Genomic DNA, 15,315 nt, shown 5'->3' on the forward strand with positions numbered 1-15,315 from the left:
ATGTTGGGGTTTTTTGTTGTTGTTGTTTCCTTTTTTTTTTTTTTTTTTTTTTTTTTTTTTTTTTTAACACAAATTGAAAACCATTAACACTGCATCCACTCTTATTATTAAAACAAATTGTCCTTGGAATTATGTGCTGAGGAAATGGAGCCAGATTGAAAGGGCATCCTCTGAAATATGTTTACTCGCTTTCATGTAAACCAATAAAAATCCGCAGGAGTCTGTAGCATGAGCAAAAAGGTTTGATGTACAATGTCCATGATTACCGTCTCTGAATTAATCACGAGAGAGAAGGAGGGAGAGAGGGGTGGATGGAAATCGAGAGAGAGGACTCAGTTACCTACTCAACCAAATCTCGTTCTTCTGGTCAGAGCTTATTAAAGCATGGGTTAAAACGATTATTTTTTTCTGTTTGCTTACTTGCCCCATTTCGACCAAAATAATCTGAAGCAGGGGGAGGGAGGAGGAAATCAGTTTCACCCTACGTCATACCATGAGTCAATGTACAAATGTAAATTCCTTTTACAAATATGAAACCAAATACTTTGCCTTGGACATGCTTAAAGCTAATGAAACGCTCAGACCGTTCATAATTATTCCTGTCGCTCCACTGGTAGAATAAACCCCGCGGTAGTCAAGAGGTCCCTTTGAAAGTGGAATAAAAACCAGCATATAAATTGTCACACGCTCCTCTGCAGTACCTGGTCCGGGGGTGTTGCCTGGCAGGGAGAGATTCCCTGCTACCACATCTCCCCTCGCACTCCCTGCTCCGCTCATTCCCGGCCTCCGCCTCCGGCTTTGGAGCACCCGGAGCCGGACACAGACTCCCGGCTGCCTGCCCCCCGGTCCCATGCAGCCTGTGGCCCGGGGATCCGGGAGCTGCGGGGAGCGGCAGCCGGGGCCGGGAGTGGGGCGAGGGAGGGGGGAGTGGGCTGCTCGGGGGTGGGCTCGGCTCTGCGGAGGGGATTTATCCCCCAGGACGGGCGATGGGGCAAGTGAGGAGAGGGGGGTGAAATGAGCGGGACCTCCCTTTTGCCCATCTGGGACAACAAGTAAGTCGGAGGGCTGCTGCCCAGTGCCTCGGGGCGGTAAGGAGGGACAAGAAGGAGGATTTGGGGGCACAGCGCCCCGCAGGCGACGCTGGCGGCCGTGCTGTCAGGGGAGACCCCAAAATGCCACTCATGCCAGGTCCTGCAAGGGGCTGGAGGAAGGGGGATTAAGATAAAGTGAAGTGTCTTGCACCGCGGCAAAGAGGAACCCGGGGTGCGAAGCTGAGCAGGGGGGTCAGGAAGCAGATCTGAGGGGCAGTGGTGACTTCTTCGTTTTGCGACAGGGTCCCAGGAGCTCCGTGCCTGCAAGGGAATGGGGTTTGGACCACAGCTCCTTCCCTCCCTCTCCTATTTTCCCTCCCTCCTTCCCTCCTCCCCAGCCTATTATCAGGAGCAGCAAGAAGCGCGATTCCTCTCTGAACCCGCCGTCAAAGTTTGTAGCGGAGTCAAAAGTGCCCCCCCACCTTTGCCCACACCCGCACCACCTTGCTCAAGGTACCCGCATGGCCTCGGGGGGAGCCGGGGGCCCTCCCCACCTCCCCCCGCTCTCCGCCGCCCCGTTGGGACGGGAAGAGCTCGTCATCCCCCGGCAGGCTCGTCTCCGCCCGGAACGCGCAGTCAGGCCCTGCGCGCCCGCGGAGCTTCCCGCGCCCTCTCTCCGGGACTCCGAGCAGTGGAGCAGCAGCCTCATCCCCGGGGAGGATTGCGAATTTCACGGCTTCTTTCTTTCTTTTTTCTTTTTTTTTTTTCTTCCTTTTTGTTTTTTTCTATTATTTTCCCCTTCCCCCACACTTTTTTTTTTTTTTTTTTTTTTTTTCCTTTCTTTCCGGTGTTTTGTTTCTCTTTTCGATTTCGGAGCGAGTCTGAGGCAAGTTCCTCTCGTCTGCAGGGCTCCTCCCCGCTGCCGTCGAAGGCGGCCAGTGGTGGTGAGCCGCGGATTGCCGCGGGATTTGCGCACCCGGTGGCTGCCCCCGGCCGAGCCGCGAGTGCAGGAGGCGGAGGAGAAACTGGCTTTTCTACCGGGCGCCCCCGCGCTGCCAGGAAGAGGAGAGGGAGGGGGAGATTAGGATGAAGGCGGGGGAGAAAGGGGCTCTTTACCCTCTGTTTTAGGGGGATTGGATTTGGCCCTGTCCTCGGGAGCAGAAGTCCCGGTGGTGGCAGAAGGGCCCAGGGAGGATTCTCTGGGAGAAGCGCGGGCCCGCAGCATCGTGGGCTGAAGTCGTGCGGTGGTCGCAGGGGGGAGCCGCGGGGAGGGGAGAGGACTGGGCCCCGGGTAGTTGGGTGGGTGAGAGAAATCCGGAGGAGAGGATGCAATCTCCATCATGCTGAGGCAGCCGAGGAGCTCCGTGCCACAGCAAGGCTGGGGAAGCGGAGGCGAAGAAAGGAGTTCGTAAATATTTATCCTTGTTTGCTGCGAGGGAGGCCGGGCATGGCGGGGGATCGATGATGGGAGGACCGAGGGCTGGGGAAAGTTTCCCCGGTGGCAGCTCAATCCTACGGAGCCTTTCCCCGGCAGCAACGAGTGCCCGTGTCTCCGCGTGTGCGGGGTTCCGTGACATCCTCGCACCGCGTCACCAGCAGCCCTTACACAGGCGGAGTGCGTGAGAGAGGCACAAGCAGCCCGTCGCGCCGGGATCTTTTCTTAGCCATACGTTACTTCCACGTCTATCGTTTGCCTCTATTATTTATGTGGTGCCGTGTGATATACATTAGAGCCTCGGATTTGATTGGCGTTTGCGATGACAAGACCTGTTTGTTAAGTTGTAAGGCGTCCTCGGCTCCCTCGCTTGTTAAATGAACTCTGGAGGAAGGATGCCACCGAGACACCACAATATAATAAATGTCAGGGATATGCGCAGTGCCGAGATCAAATGATCAATCCTTGTCCCCTAGATAATAATTTTAAATTCGCACAGGGGGAGATTGATTTTTTTTTTTTTAAGCCCTTTATTAATTGCTTCCTCGATTATTATTTTCCCCCTCCTCCTGTGGAGGTGTTAACTCTGGTGCTGGGGGCACCATTGGATTAATTAAAAGTATTTTTAGTGTTTTAATGTTCTGCTAATTTTTAGAGCAGTCCCACGCTCCCCCGGAAAAGAAACAATGGCCCCTTGCTCCAGCAAGGAGCTTCCTTTGGTTGCGATTCAGAGCAGAGGGTGGCGTGATGATAGGCTCTGATAATCTCAAACTAGAGGCGAGGGAATGAGAAGGACGTAAAAAGCCAAACCAGCAGAAGACAAAATTCCACCAAATGCCAAATAACCCTTCGCGTTAAAACCCGAGGAGAGGGGATAGAAATAAATAGCCTGGAAGTCACCTCCGCTTGCGGATCAAACGATGCGGAGAGGCGCTAGAAATGCCGGCGCTGTTATCTGGAGATAAATTTCAGGCAGCTATGCAAGAGCACAAAGTAATAATCATTCCGGGAATACAATAAAAATAACAGCAGCCTAACGAGAGCAAGGTGGGAAAATTATTGCCGGTCCTATCTTAAACCCAGCATGATACGTTTCGTTTTGGTTTTTTTTAGGAGAAGAAAAAAAAAAAAAAAGAAAAAAAAAAAAAAAAAAAAAAAAGAGAACAGACTACTTCATGCTCTGTTTGTCGTTTACAAACTCTGGTGTTAACAAATTACCCCTCTGCTGCACGCAGCAGGGTAGCTCTACATCCAAAGACACATTTTAGATTTTAATTTTCCCAATAGTATCTTCAGACGACATAATAACAGTAAACAAGAAAACAGCCCCTGCAATATTTACACGCACCTGGAGATCCCCCCTACCTATGAATAAACCTCCTCAGCCAAGCAGCTCCCTCCAAATCCTCCAAACACACCGACACGGATCTCCAAGACACCTCACAACTTGTTTAACTGCAGCACACGTCCCCCCTCCGCGCACCCACCCGCCCGCCAGAACAGGCAACACTTTCAAAACAGCATTTTTAGTTCGCTGATTATTTTCACCATTTAATTAAGCGAAATTAACTAAATAGCAAAGCAGGCAGAATTTCCTATGATTACAACAAATGCACAGCTACGGGTTTTTATTCTTTACCTTTCTTTTTATTGAACACTCATTTTCTTTTCCTCTTGACAGCGATACATATAATTGCAGGAGCACAATTATTTGATTAGCTGTGGGTCCGGTTTTAGTCACAGTGTTGCCACGCACAGGATGTCCTTACAATCAATTAATTCTTCCTCGACTTTCATTTCTGCAACCCATTTGCAAAATGCAGATACCTATTTTCATGTTTTCCTCTCCCCCCGCCCCCCTCCCTTTTATTCCTCTCTCTCCCTCTCACGCTCTCCCCTTCTTTTTCGCTTTTGCCTCTTTGCCTCCCTAAATCAAGGTGCAAAGATGCCAAAGAGTGATGAAATGAAAAGAAAGCCAATTGCTGGACTGAGGTGGGGGAGATAGCTGCTAGGAGTCCGCCTGCGACTATGGAGCAGTCAGTAATTGCTGGAGACAGGGAGAGCTGGGGGTTGGGCTGAGGTAGCCATGTATAAATAGTGTGATCTCAAATTGAAAGGCATAAATAACAGCAGGAGTGATCTAACCCTATACAGCCCATCTTCTACGTGCAAAAACAGGGTGCGGAGGACGGCCACATCTCCGACTGAAAACAAGTGGATCTCTGTGGATAAGATCACCGGGGCAGCCATGGAAGAACTTACGGCTTTTGTATCCAAATCTTTTGACCAGAAAAGCAAAGAGAGCAGCAGCGGCAGTGGCAGCAGCAACAAGAAGGAGACGATCACGTACAGGGAAGTTTTGGAGAGTGGGTTGGCTCGCTCGAGGGAGCTTGGAAACTCTGACTCTAACCTGCAGGACATGACAGAGAGCAGCAACCATTGCCCGGTGCATCTTTTCAAAGACCACGTAGAAAGCGACAAGGACAAACTGAAGGAGTTCAGCACGGGCAGGACGGCGGAAGGTAAGAGTAGGGCTGGGCGCCCTCCCCCCGGAGCCCCTCGCCAGCAGCCCCGGCCCCCTCCTCGGCCGCCCCCGGCTCTTCGCAGCGGGGTCGAGCCGGACACCGCTGCCGCAGCCCCGGCGGTGCGAGCGGGCTCGCCTCCCGCATCCTGCCTCCCTCCTCCGGTCGCCTCCCTCCCTCCCGCAGCGGCGGGAACCCACGTTTAGAAAGACATACGCCTGCATGCATAACCTGAATGTAGCCTTGAAAAATAAGTCTCAACTTCGGTCCTCCCACACCCCCCCACACAACCGCCAGCCTCCGTTTACATCCGAAATCGATCCGGTGCGTTAGGCGTTCACTCGCCCGGGGGAAGGGGGCAGCGCAGGACGTCAGACATTTTTGTCTATCTGTGTGTTTTTGTACGAGGAAACCTTGTCCGGGGAGTTTTAATGCCTGGGAAGACCTGTTCTTCCTGCTTCCGGGCCGTCAGGATGCTGCTGCTTCTTCTGGGAGAAATCTGGATGTGGAGAGGGCTCTCCCTGCACATTTTGCCTCGTATCGGTCAGACTGTCCTAGTCACAGGCTCCGGCCGGCGCGGAGAAGGTGGAGTAGAGGAGCCTGGCTATAGGGAGAGCTGCCCGGGCCCGGGTGAGACGGAGCAATCTGCAGAGGGAGGCAGTGACCGGCCCTTCCTCTCGATCCCTCGGTCCCCTGCATGTCCTTCTCACCTGGGCCAGGGCAGCATCGCATCCCCTCGGGGTGTGGGGATCTCTGGCAGAGGGGTAAAAACCTAAAATTTAAAATATTTTTTTTAAACAGAGCAAACTAAAAATGTCGCACAGGCTCGCAGGGGAAAGAGAGAATAAAAAGGGCGGGGGGATTAGAAAGTTGAGAAAGTGTCTCTAGGCAAGTTAGACAGGTGGACCTGCCTGGGGAGCTACTGACTAGCTTGGGGTAATAAAAAACGGTTAATAGGTTGGGGAACAACAACCAGCCTTTCAGCTGTTTCCTAACATTTGATCTTGTTTAATATAACATTGGGCGAAAGGCAATTTAATTTACAGCCCAAACGCTTATTTAATATCCTCCTCTCTTCCACCCTCTCCGCAAACAGAAGGACGGGGTATAATCACATATTCGGGTACCCGTATTTCTGCACAAGCCAGTCCCTCTCAGCATTGCTGATTTTCCTTCTCTGGTAGAGAGATGGCAAACCGAAAGGATACAGTTTAGAGGAATCATAGATGATTTTAAAAAATGAAAGCAAGGCGTGCTTCAGGAAAAAAAATCTTGAAAAACATAGTGCGAACGAACCCAACAAACAAACAAACAAGGAAAAAAAAAAAGAAACAAAGAAAGAAAAATCCACAACAAAACACAACTTAATAACAAATATCTCTACTACTCCCCCTTCTCCCAGTGTATCGAAATTCTGGTTTGTATGTTTAGCTAATCTAATCTATGGAGACGGGCTGGGGGTGGGGATGGAAGGGAGGAGTTGGAAAGAGCTGAGATGCTTCTGACAGTTTAAACTCATGCCAGGTTTCAGTCTAATTTCAACTGATTCCGGTGTGTGATTTCAGTCCCACCGATGTGCTAGTTAATATTTTATACCTATCACAGACACGCTGTCGTCTCGGATCTCCTAAAGAGCTTTTGAACGCCCCTCATTTTCCCTAGGCATTTACTGCGTTAGCACCCTAGTAATTTTCTAAGGGTTTCCCTTATAGCAGAAATGAGAAAAAAACGCCATTAAAATCAACCAGTAAACACCCCCTTCGGAGGCCAGACCCTTTCCAAAGTTTTATGCATCGGATACCTAGCCCGGAATTGATGACTGGGAGCCCGGATAAGCTATTAAGGCCAGGGACATTTCATTTTGGAAATGAAAACGATCATTTCGTCTCGGTTCTTCGTCTTGCTTAAGCACAGATACAGTTCCGGACGTTTCATTACGTTCAATTAACTCACAATTTCCAGTTAGTAATTTGCATTTTGGGATGCCCTTAAGTACGTAGGATAATGTATATATATATAATGTGCGAAAAAATTTTGTGTCTATGCATATGTATGTATGTATGTATACAGTACGTGTGCATTTGTTGAGGAAAACCGGATATATATAATTCGGAACCATCTGCAGATGTAGCTCGCCCCCAGCCCCGCACGACCCAGGATGTGAAGCAGGACAAAGGAGGCAGCCAGGGTCGGCTCGCTCCAGGACTCCACCGGTGCCGGGGAACTCCGGGCAACCGGTTCAGTCTCTAGAGGTGTCCCAGCCTCCAGCATCTCTCTTTTCGTTAGCTAGATTGAAAAGAGGGTCGATGCTTTAAGCCGCCTGACATTATGGAGGAGAAGAAAAAAAAAAAAAAAAAAAAGGAAAATAAAAGGCAACAGTTTTTCTCCACTGCTTCTCTCTGCTCGGGACAAACGTGAACAGCGGTAGCCTTCGGTCGCAAGCTTGTTCTGAGCGCTCCTGGGCTCTATGAGTGCTGGGGGGGGGGGGGAGTCTGCTGTTTGGAGGGTCTGGGGGACACTTACAGTCCTTAAGTCCGTTCACGCATATTGGGTAGTGCAGGCCCGCCGGCCCAGGAGTTTTCACCCTCTGGCTGGTCTTTTGGGCGAATGAAGGGTGAGAAGAGGGAAAAGAACGGATAGTGTCAGTCTCAGGCCCATGGCAAGTTTGTTTTTTACGAAGCAAATATTTTCACTGTGGTTTCACCACGATAGCGGTGAGGAGCTTCTCCCTTAACCTTCTTTACTTTGGGAGAAAAAGGCTACGGAGAAGCCCCCTTCCCCCTCCTCTTCCCACGATCTGGAGTTATCAGGGAGCTGGTGGTTTTCCTACAAACCCCTTCCCCGAACTGCCTGTGCCAATGGGCTTCACGGCTTCCCCCTCACCCTGTAAAGAAAGAAAATAAAACTAGATGTATGCGTATCATTTTCCTGATGATCACCCAGGCAAGGCAGTGAGACTCCTTCCCTCCCTCCCGCCGGCAGACGAGGTGCCTACTGACCGGTCCCGAGCTGGCAGCGGGCTCGGCCAGACCCGGTGGCCCCCGGCCCCACTCGCACCTCTGGCCCGCCGGGGCCGTTCCGGGAACATTCCTCCCACCCTTTGATTGCCCGCACAAGTTGCTCTGAGTTTGGGGACGAAGAGAGGGGAGGGGGGAGGCCCCCCTTGTGATGCGGAGAGAAACTTCGGAGAGGTGCTAGAGGCTCACTGTCATTTTCCCCTTCCCCCTTCCGGCAGGGATCTACGAGTGCAAAGAGAAGAGGGAAGATGTGAAGTCAGAAGATGAAGATGGACAGACCAAGCTCAAACAAAGAAGAAGCAGAACCAATTTCACACTAGAGCAGCTGAATGAGCTGGAAAGACTTTTTGATGAGACTCACTATCCGGATGCCTTCATGAGGGAGGAACTAAGCCAGAGGCTGGGACTGTCTGAAGCTAGGGTTCAGGTAAGAGAAAGGCTCTGTTCCTGGAAACGTCCTCACCTCACTTTCTAACTGCCAGAGGATCCTAGCACAGTGCCCCGTTTCATCCAAAGCGGGGAGGTGACGGCAGAGACGACACGTGTGATGGGGAAGCTGTTTGCAACTCCGCTGTACCTGTCCTGCCAGAAAATTCTGCTTTGGGAGTATCTGCCTATGCCTTGCATTTCCTAGGAAGGCTGTTTCATATTTTTAAAATTAGTATTATTTCTATTTTTTGACAGCGGGAGGGTGGGGGAGGAAGGGGTAGTGGGGTGTCGATAGTGTTGACAGGTCTCTAATAACTTATCATCTTTTTATTTGTGGTGGGGTTTTTTTTTTGGTTTTTTTTGGTTTTTTTAATTATTGCATTTTTCCTTGCAAACGTGCCATTAGCTCTCCTTTAATCCTCATTTTCTTCTCCTTCGTTCTTTTATGGGGCCGTTACGGATTAAAAAAAAAAAAAAAAAAAAAAAAAAAAAAGCAGCCCAGAAAACAATTGGCATGAATAAGAGTAGACGGTTCGGGTGCTGAGGGACAGGATTAGCCAGTGCCGGGGGAAAGGTGCCCGCTCTGATTCGCGCAGCAAGCATATGAATGCATGGCACCCCATCTGGTGGAGTCTCCTCCAGTCCCTCCCATCCCGCTTCAGATACAGCTAAAGACCAATTAGCCTTCAAAACCTTGAAAATGGGTCCGGGTTGCTGCAGTTCTGGGGCCATCAGAGCCGTCTGTTTGGGTGGTTTCAAATCGATTATTTTAAAATTTGATTTTCGGTTTGATGCAGGGAAAAAACATCACAACCCCCTCCCTTGAGCCAACTAGGGAATGCCTCTCCAAAAGAGATGTCGTGCATAAAAAAAAAAAAAAAATATCACCCCTTCCCACTCCCCCACCCCCTACTCCTCCCCGATATAATTAAGATCAACCTGTGGCTTTCTGAGCACGCCTAGAGCAGGAGAAACCTGAAGGAACTCCCTTCTTGGGTTATAATTCTGTGCTTGGCCTAACAGACCCAAATCAAACAAAAACTCAAGAATAAAAAGTCACCAAGCCACCGCCTTCACTGAATAGAACTTCTTTACACCCTGGAGATAAGAGATGCGCATGCATAATGTATATCCGTCTATACATGCGTGCAGCTGTATACACACATATGCGGGTGTGGCTATGTGGGCATAGGTGGACATCTCCGTGCCTATCCCCATCCCAGAGCACAGCGGGAAGGCAAGAAATATAACCCCGAGAATGGAGCCAGGGGTGGGCTTGTCCCCCTCCTGAGCTTGTCCGTCCCCCCACTTCCTCCATGCCCCAGGCGGGGGGCAGACGGGCTGGGACTCCGCTCCTCCCGCACACTCTCAGCCAACCTTTGCCTGGGTGAGCCACTACCTCTTTTTAAAAAACCTGCCTCCTGGAGGCATTTGCCGAAATAAATAGAGTAACACAGAGTAGCTAGGTTGTTTTTATTCCCCCTTCCCACCTTTTTATTTTATTTTGTTTTTTTTCTGTTAAGGCTCTCCCCCCAGCTTGTAACTCTCTCAGTATAAGTCAAGCTGGGCGAGGGATGGTGTCGGGCTCATGCCTTAGGAAGGGAGGTTTGCAGGGGATATATTGCAGGGGTTCAGAGTGCTGCTGGCCTACTTTCTCCTGGAAGATTGATCTAACCACACCATATAAATTAATGAAAAGATTAAACTTTTGCTGAAGGGGACATCAACTCTTATGTCATCTTCCCAGATCTTCTTACTTGGGCTCTGTAATATCTTTCCACAGCCTTGATGTACTGTTTCTATAAAAATAAATTACTTGTAATTGAATTCTGCACTCTTTCTTTCAAGTACTTTATTACTGAGCAGCACCTTAACAGGATGTTCATAGTCACAGGAAAATTGGTGCTTCAAGTGCTTACAGATCTTAAAAAAGAAAAAAAAAAAAAAAAAAGAAAGAAAAAAAAAAAGAGAAAAGTGATACTGATCCAAGCAGAGATTATGAGACAGATTTAAAAAAATAAAAAATTTAATCATTTTACAGAGGGGGTTTGCATGGATGAAAAGAAAACTAGAAATGAAAGAAATATCAAGGATATATCATGGATAATTAATTAGGAAATAATCAGAGACCTTGATACACACCAAGAAATAGAAGCAGAAAAAAAGAACAGGGAAAACGGAAAGTTGGGTTTTTTTCCCAGTATTTTCAGAATTGTTCCTCTCTGAACCGCTTGTCCCTTGCTGTTAAAGGATATAGTTTCAATTTAGTGTGGAAATTTGCTGTAAATAAATTGAAGCTCCTATGGTAGCTAGTCCTTATTAACCTTTTATTTTTAGTGTTGTACTGGAAACTCATATCACCCAGCTGTCAGGGTTATAATTGAAAGTTATGAGACCATAGTGAGGAGCAGGCAGTAATTCAATTACAACAAATATCTTTGGGTTTATGGTGCAGGGCTAAATTAAATGTCATTATTCACTGTCTCTAATGGAAATCAAAAGGAAATCAGATTAGAGCATTTGTGAAAGAAATCACTGAGTGATCCTTAATGAAGAAATAACTGTCTAAAACAGTGTACTGTGCTTTACTTAGCATATTCATGACTAATTGGAATTGATCGTGAATCACACCAAGCCTGATTTATTATCGCTTAACGTAGTGGCTAATTCATCACTTTTATTCCTCATAACCTTATTTTTTCATAGCTAAAGGGAAAGGGCACTTCGTTTTCCAGATTTAAATATAATTTCCGTTTGAAAGATGTTCTGATTTGCAAGAGAAGTTGTTTAAACGCTGCTTAAATTCCTCTTGACAATTTATACTCCTTTGGGGGGGGGGGAAGGCAGAAGAAGGAGGAGGGCGTGGAGAGCACATATAGGGAGATTTCCTGCTAGGATTTACAGCCAAAAAAAAAAAAAAAAAAAAAAAAAAAAAAGAAAAAAGTATTATTGTCGCTCCAGCACGATAATATTTTGCACGCATATATATATATATAATATAGATCTCTAACGGCTCGGTTAAAAGGAAAAGCGTTGCATGTTAATATTTGCCTATTGCTCGTAGGGAACACCAGGCTTGTGCCATGTTGGGCATTTCGGGGCAGGGAGGGAGCAGCGGTGCCCGGCCAGCGGGGGAAGGGCTGCGCTAGCAACCAGCCGGCCGGGAGCAGGGAGTGAGTGGGAGCGATCGGTCGGTCGGTTGGTCTGTCTGTCTGTCTGTCAGTCCGTCTATCGGTCGGTCAGTCCGCAGCCGCAGTGCCCCACAGCCGCCCGCCTGCTGCGCGCTCCTTCCCGGTCAGCCCGGGAAGGAAAAATTGTGCTCCAAAGCAGAGGAGGCCAATTCCTACTTAAGAAAATCACTGAGGTACCCAAGGTAATTAATGCCTTTGGAAGCCTTTCTTTGCACTAATTACTCCGTTTTAAATGACCATCATTAAGGCAATTGAAGAAAGCTTGAAGGGAAAATTTGATGTAGGAAGTGCAGTTAGTATTAATTAACCGTATGATCTCTTGGCAAGTGCAAGAGCATCAAAGGTTGTAGGTGTTTACTTAGCTACAAGATTTTTATCAGAGGTGAAAATCAATGCTTGTCCAAGTTCGGTAGGTTTTGGTGTCTGCAAAACATTTTGGTCCGTGCCTCTTGATGATGCTTGAGCTAAGCCAAGCACCTGGGAAGGGGAGAAGAAGTAATGAAGGTCTGAAATGCTCCTGTAGAAGAGGGAGGGCAGGCGCAGTGCCAAGTCCAAGTTCGCGAGTTGGAATTAGGGCAGGATTATTGGATTGCAGGCATTTCTTGGGTAGGGGCAAGAGCACTTCTTTACATCCTAGCCTGAAATATGTTGCTCTTGTCTGTTCAGAAGTCTACAGAACCGGGTGTTGTTTCTTTTAACCATGGGCGATAAGGGAAATAATTCAGACGCTTTTGCAAGTTCGGTATCTCGTATCTTCTCTGAGGTTTTCATGGTTTCCAAGCCCAGCTCAGGAGAGGCCAGACGGCCGGTGGTTTAGGGGCCTGGGGTCTGACCTGGCCCACGCTGACTTTTCTCGGGATGTTGAGTTGTGACTTGGAAAAGTAGAGAGGGTCTCACCCGACCTGCCTGCGGGCTTATTTTAAGTGCTTGTGGTAGCGGCCTCTAGCTCCAGACGGCTGGCACAAGGACCGTGCCTGCCTGCCCGCCCGGGGGTACACGGCGGCCTTGGAGACTCGGGACCAAGTGGTCGGCTCCCGGTGTCCCCAGTTGCGAGGACGTCTTATGATCTCCTAGAGCAGCTCTTGTTAGGAAACCACAGGACATCACCCACGCTCACCCCCGCACAGTCAGCGGGGGTGGCCATAGAGGGGCTCATTCCACCTGGGGCTGAGCTCTCTCCTCCTCGCTGTTCCCGAGGAGAGACCTCAGCAAAGTTGTTAGACTCGTAGGGTCGTTTTGGCTCCACAAGACTTCTAAGAGAATCAAGTCTAATTTGTGATAACCCCCTCGTCTCTCTTATCCATCCCTAGACCCTGGGACAACCTTCTCTTAGTAACTGCCTAGTCTACCTCCATTTTTGTAGTGGCTTTTTTTGTTGTTGTTGTTTTGTTTGCCTTTTCTTTTCACAGGTGTGGTTCCAGAACAGGAGAGCGAAGTGCCGAAAGCAGGAAAACCAGATGCACAAAGGTGGGTAAGAGGTACAGGCCAGGCGGGGATGAGGTGGGGGCAAGGAGGGTGACGGCCTCAGAGATCCCGAGCCACCTTCGCCTCTCACCCGGCCCTGTTTCTCCCCGCAGGTGTGATCCTGGGAACCGCCAGCCATTTAGACGCCTGCAGAGTGGCCCCCTATGTGAATATGGGAGCCTTGAGGATGCCTTTCCAACAGGTAGTTAGCTTCGGTTTTATTTCCCTTTCCCTCGGCCAGCTCCGAGACCCGTTCGTTCGCACGGGAGGAAGCCGGACACGTTTACAAGTGCCATTTATATAGAAGTTGGCACATATTAAAAACAGGCAGTAAAACTTCGGGAAGGAACCCCCGCCCGGCTGGCGAGAGCTCAGAGTCCCTCGCACCCAGGGAGGGGGCCGAGCGAGGGGGTCCCACGGCGCCGGGAGGTGCAGCCGGTGTTATGCCCCCCCCGCCGCCGTGGGATTGGCCCGCACACGTCTCGGCGGCCGCCGGCAGACGTGGCGACGGCTTCCTGGGGACTCAGCGCCTTCCGGGGACTTGGAGGGCCGGGGGCGCCTTGATAAGTCCCCCCCGCCGCCAGTGGGGACCGAGGCAGGAACGGAACGTAGGGCCTGGGTCCTTCTCTCAGAGTAGCGCAGTCCTCCGAGGGAAAACGGGACGAGGGGAATGAAATGCCGTCCCGCTTCCAGCCATCCCTCGCCACTGCTTGTAACCTCCCCCTTCCCCAACTATTTTTTTTTTTTTTTTTTTTTTTTTGTCAATTAATCGGGGAATCGATTTTTCCCAGCCCAAAGGGACCCTCCACCACCTTCTCCGTCTCAGAGACACGTGGAGCTGACAGATTAATTGTATCGATTTTTAAAAGACATATTTGGACCAAAATAATTAAATACATAAATAAACTCTCTCCTGCCCCCTCCCTTCCCCCAACCCCGAACCTACTCGGAGCTGAAATCTCTCAGTCAGCCCACCGTGTGTTTGTGTAGATCGAGAAAGCTCCAAAGCAAACATCAGCCCGGTATAGAAAGGACCGGTGGCCAAAGAGTTTTTCGCAACGTATAAACAAACATCCCTGGAAAAAAGAATAACAAATAAATAAATTTAATTAGCTATTTAGCACTTGTTGGCGCCCGTGCGTTGGGCCGCATTTTTTTAATTATTATTTTTTAGTATTTTTTTAAAATATGAGGAGGGGTTAGTGCACCTCAGGCGAAGTGCGGCGCGGAGATTTGCTGTTCCGCGCTCCCTCTTCCCGCGCACGGGGTGGGCTCTGCTAACAAGTTACTCTTTCAGCCCTTCGGGAAGGGTCGAGGCAGTTTTGGGGTGGGCTGTTAGGTGAGGGGATGTGCACGGGGGTGTGCAACGCCGTGAGTGACGCTGTGGCTGTCTGTCTGTCTGTCTGTCCGTCCGTCCGTCTGTCTGTCCGTCCGCCCAGGTCCAGGCGCAGCTGCAGCTGGAGGGCGTGGCCCACGCACACCCGCACCTGCACCCGCACCTGGCGGCCCACGCTCCCTACCTGATGTTCCCGCCACCGCCCTTCGGGCTGCCCATCGCCTCCCTGGCTGAGTCCGCCTCCGCCGCCGCCGTGGTGGCCGCCGCCGCCAAGAGCAACAGCAAGAACTCCAGCATCGCCGACCTGCGGCTCAAAGCCCGCAAGCACGCCGAGGCCCTGGGGCTCTGACAGGCTTCGCCTCGCTCCATCCCCCCGCTTCCTCCCCCTGCACCCCTTTTCCCCCCCGCCCTGGGTGTCCGCGGCGGGCATGCGTGTGACCCTCACGGGCCATCGCCCTGCCACCCCCCGGCTCCTTCTCCTTATCCCCGGCCGCAAGGAGAACAAGCGGGCGCTCCTGGGCCGCCCTGCCGCCTTCTCTCATTTTTGTTATTTCTTTTGTTCGTTTGTTTGGTTTTTTGTTTTTTGTTTTTTTTTTTTTTTTTTGTTTGCTTCGTTTCAATTTTTATTTTATTATTATATATATATTGTTTTTTAAATTACTGTCCCCTCTCCCAAGGTCTGCGAGCCCTCGGCGGCAGCCTCACCCCCCCCCCCCCCCCCCCCCTGCCCCTTTCCTCGCCCTCTCGCCCCCAAGGGACTCGGCGGCCAGGGAAGCCGGGCGAAGAGGGTGGGGCCCGGCGGCCGTTGGTGGCCGTTGGTGGCCGTTGGCGGCCGTTGGTGGCCGTTGGTGCGGTGTGGCACGGTGGGGACCCTCCGCGGGGCGAGGGCG

General features: G+C 50.4%; 1 protein-coding gene across 1 annotated transcript; it reads left to right on the forward strand.

The window, feature by feature from the left end:
• The first annotated feature begins 4,584 nt into the window (after positions 1 to 4,584).
• On the forward strand, positions 4,585 to 14,901 carry SHOX (SHOX homeobox). The gene is made up of 5 exons (XM_071747066.1): positions 4,585 to 4,988; positions 8,224 to 8,432; positions 13,035 to 13,092; positions 13,203 to 13,291; positions 14,529 to 14,901. The coding sequence occupies exons 1-5, from the start codon at positions 4,715 to 4,717 to the stop codon at positions 14,772 to 14,774; spliced, it is 876 nt and encodes a 291-aa protein (XP_071603167.1). The 5' UTR covers positions 4,585 to 4,714; the 3' UTR covers positions 14,775 to 14,901.
• The last annotated feature ends 414 nt before the right edge of the window (positions 14,902 to 15,315 follow it).

The sequence above is a fragment of the Heliangelus exortis genome, chromosome 1 (assembly GCF_036169615.1).
Source record: "Heliangelus exortis chromosome 1, bHelExo1.hap1, whole genome shotgun sequence".
NCBI lineage: Eukaryota > Metazoa > Chordata > Aves > Apodiformes > Trochilidae > Heliangelus > Heliangelus exortis.

Bases quoted from the DNA above. Each gene is read 5' to 3' on its own strand.
- SHOX (XM_071747066.1), top strand. From the start codon at position 4,715: ATGGAAGAACTTACGGCTTTTGTATCCAAATCTTTTGACCAGAAAAGC. The intron at 4,989-8,223 runs GTAAGAGTAGGG...CCCTTCCGGCAG, and splicing joins CACGGGCAGGACGGCGGAAG to GGATCTACGAGTGCAAAGAG. The intron at 8,433-13,034 runs GTAAGAGAAAGG...TTCTTTTCACAG, and splicing joins TGTCTGAAGCTAGGGTTCAG to GTGTGGTTCCAGAACAGGAG.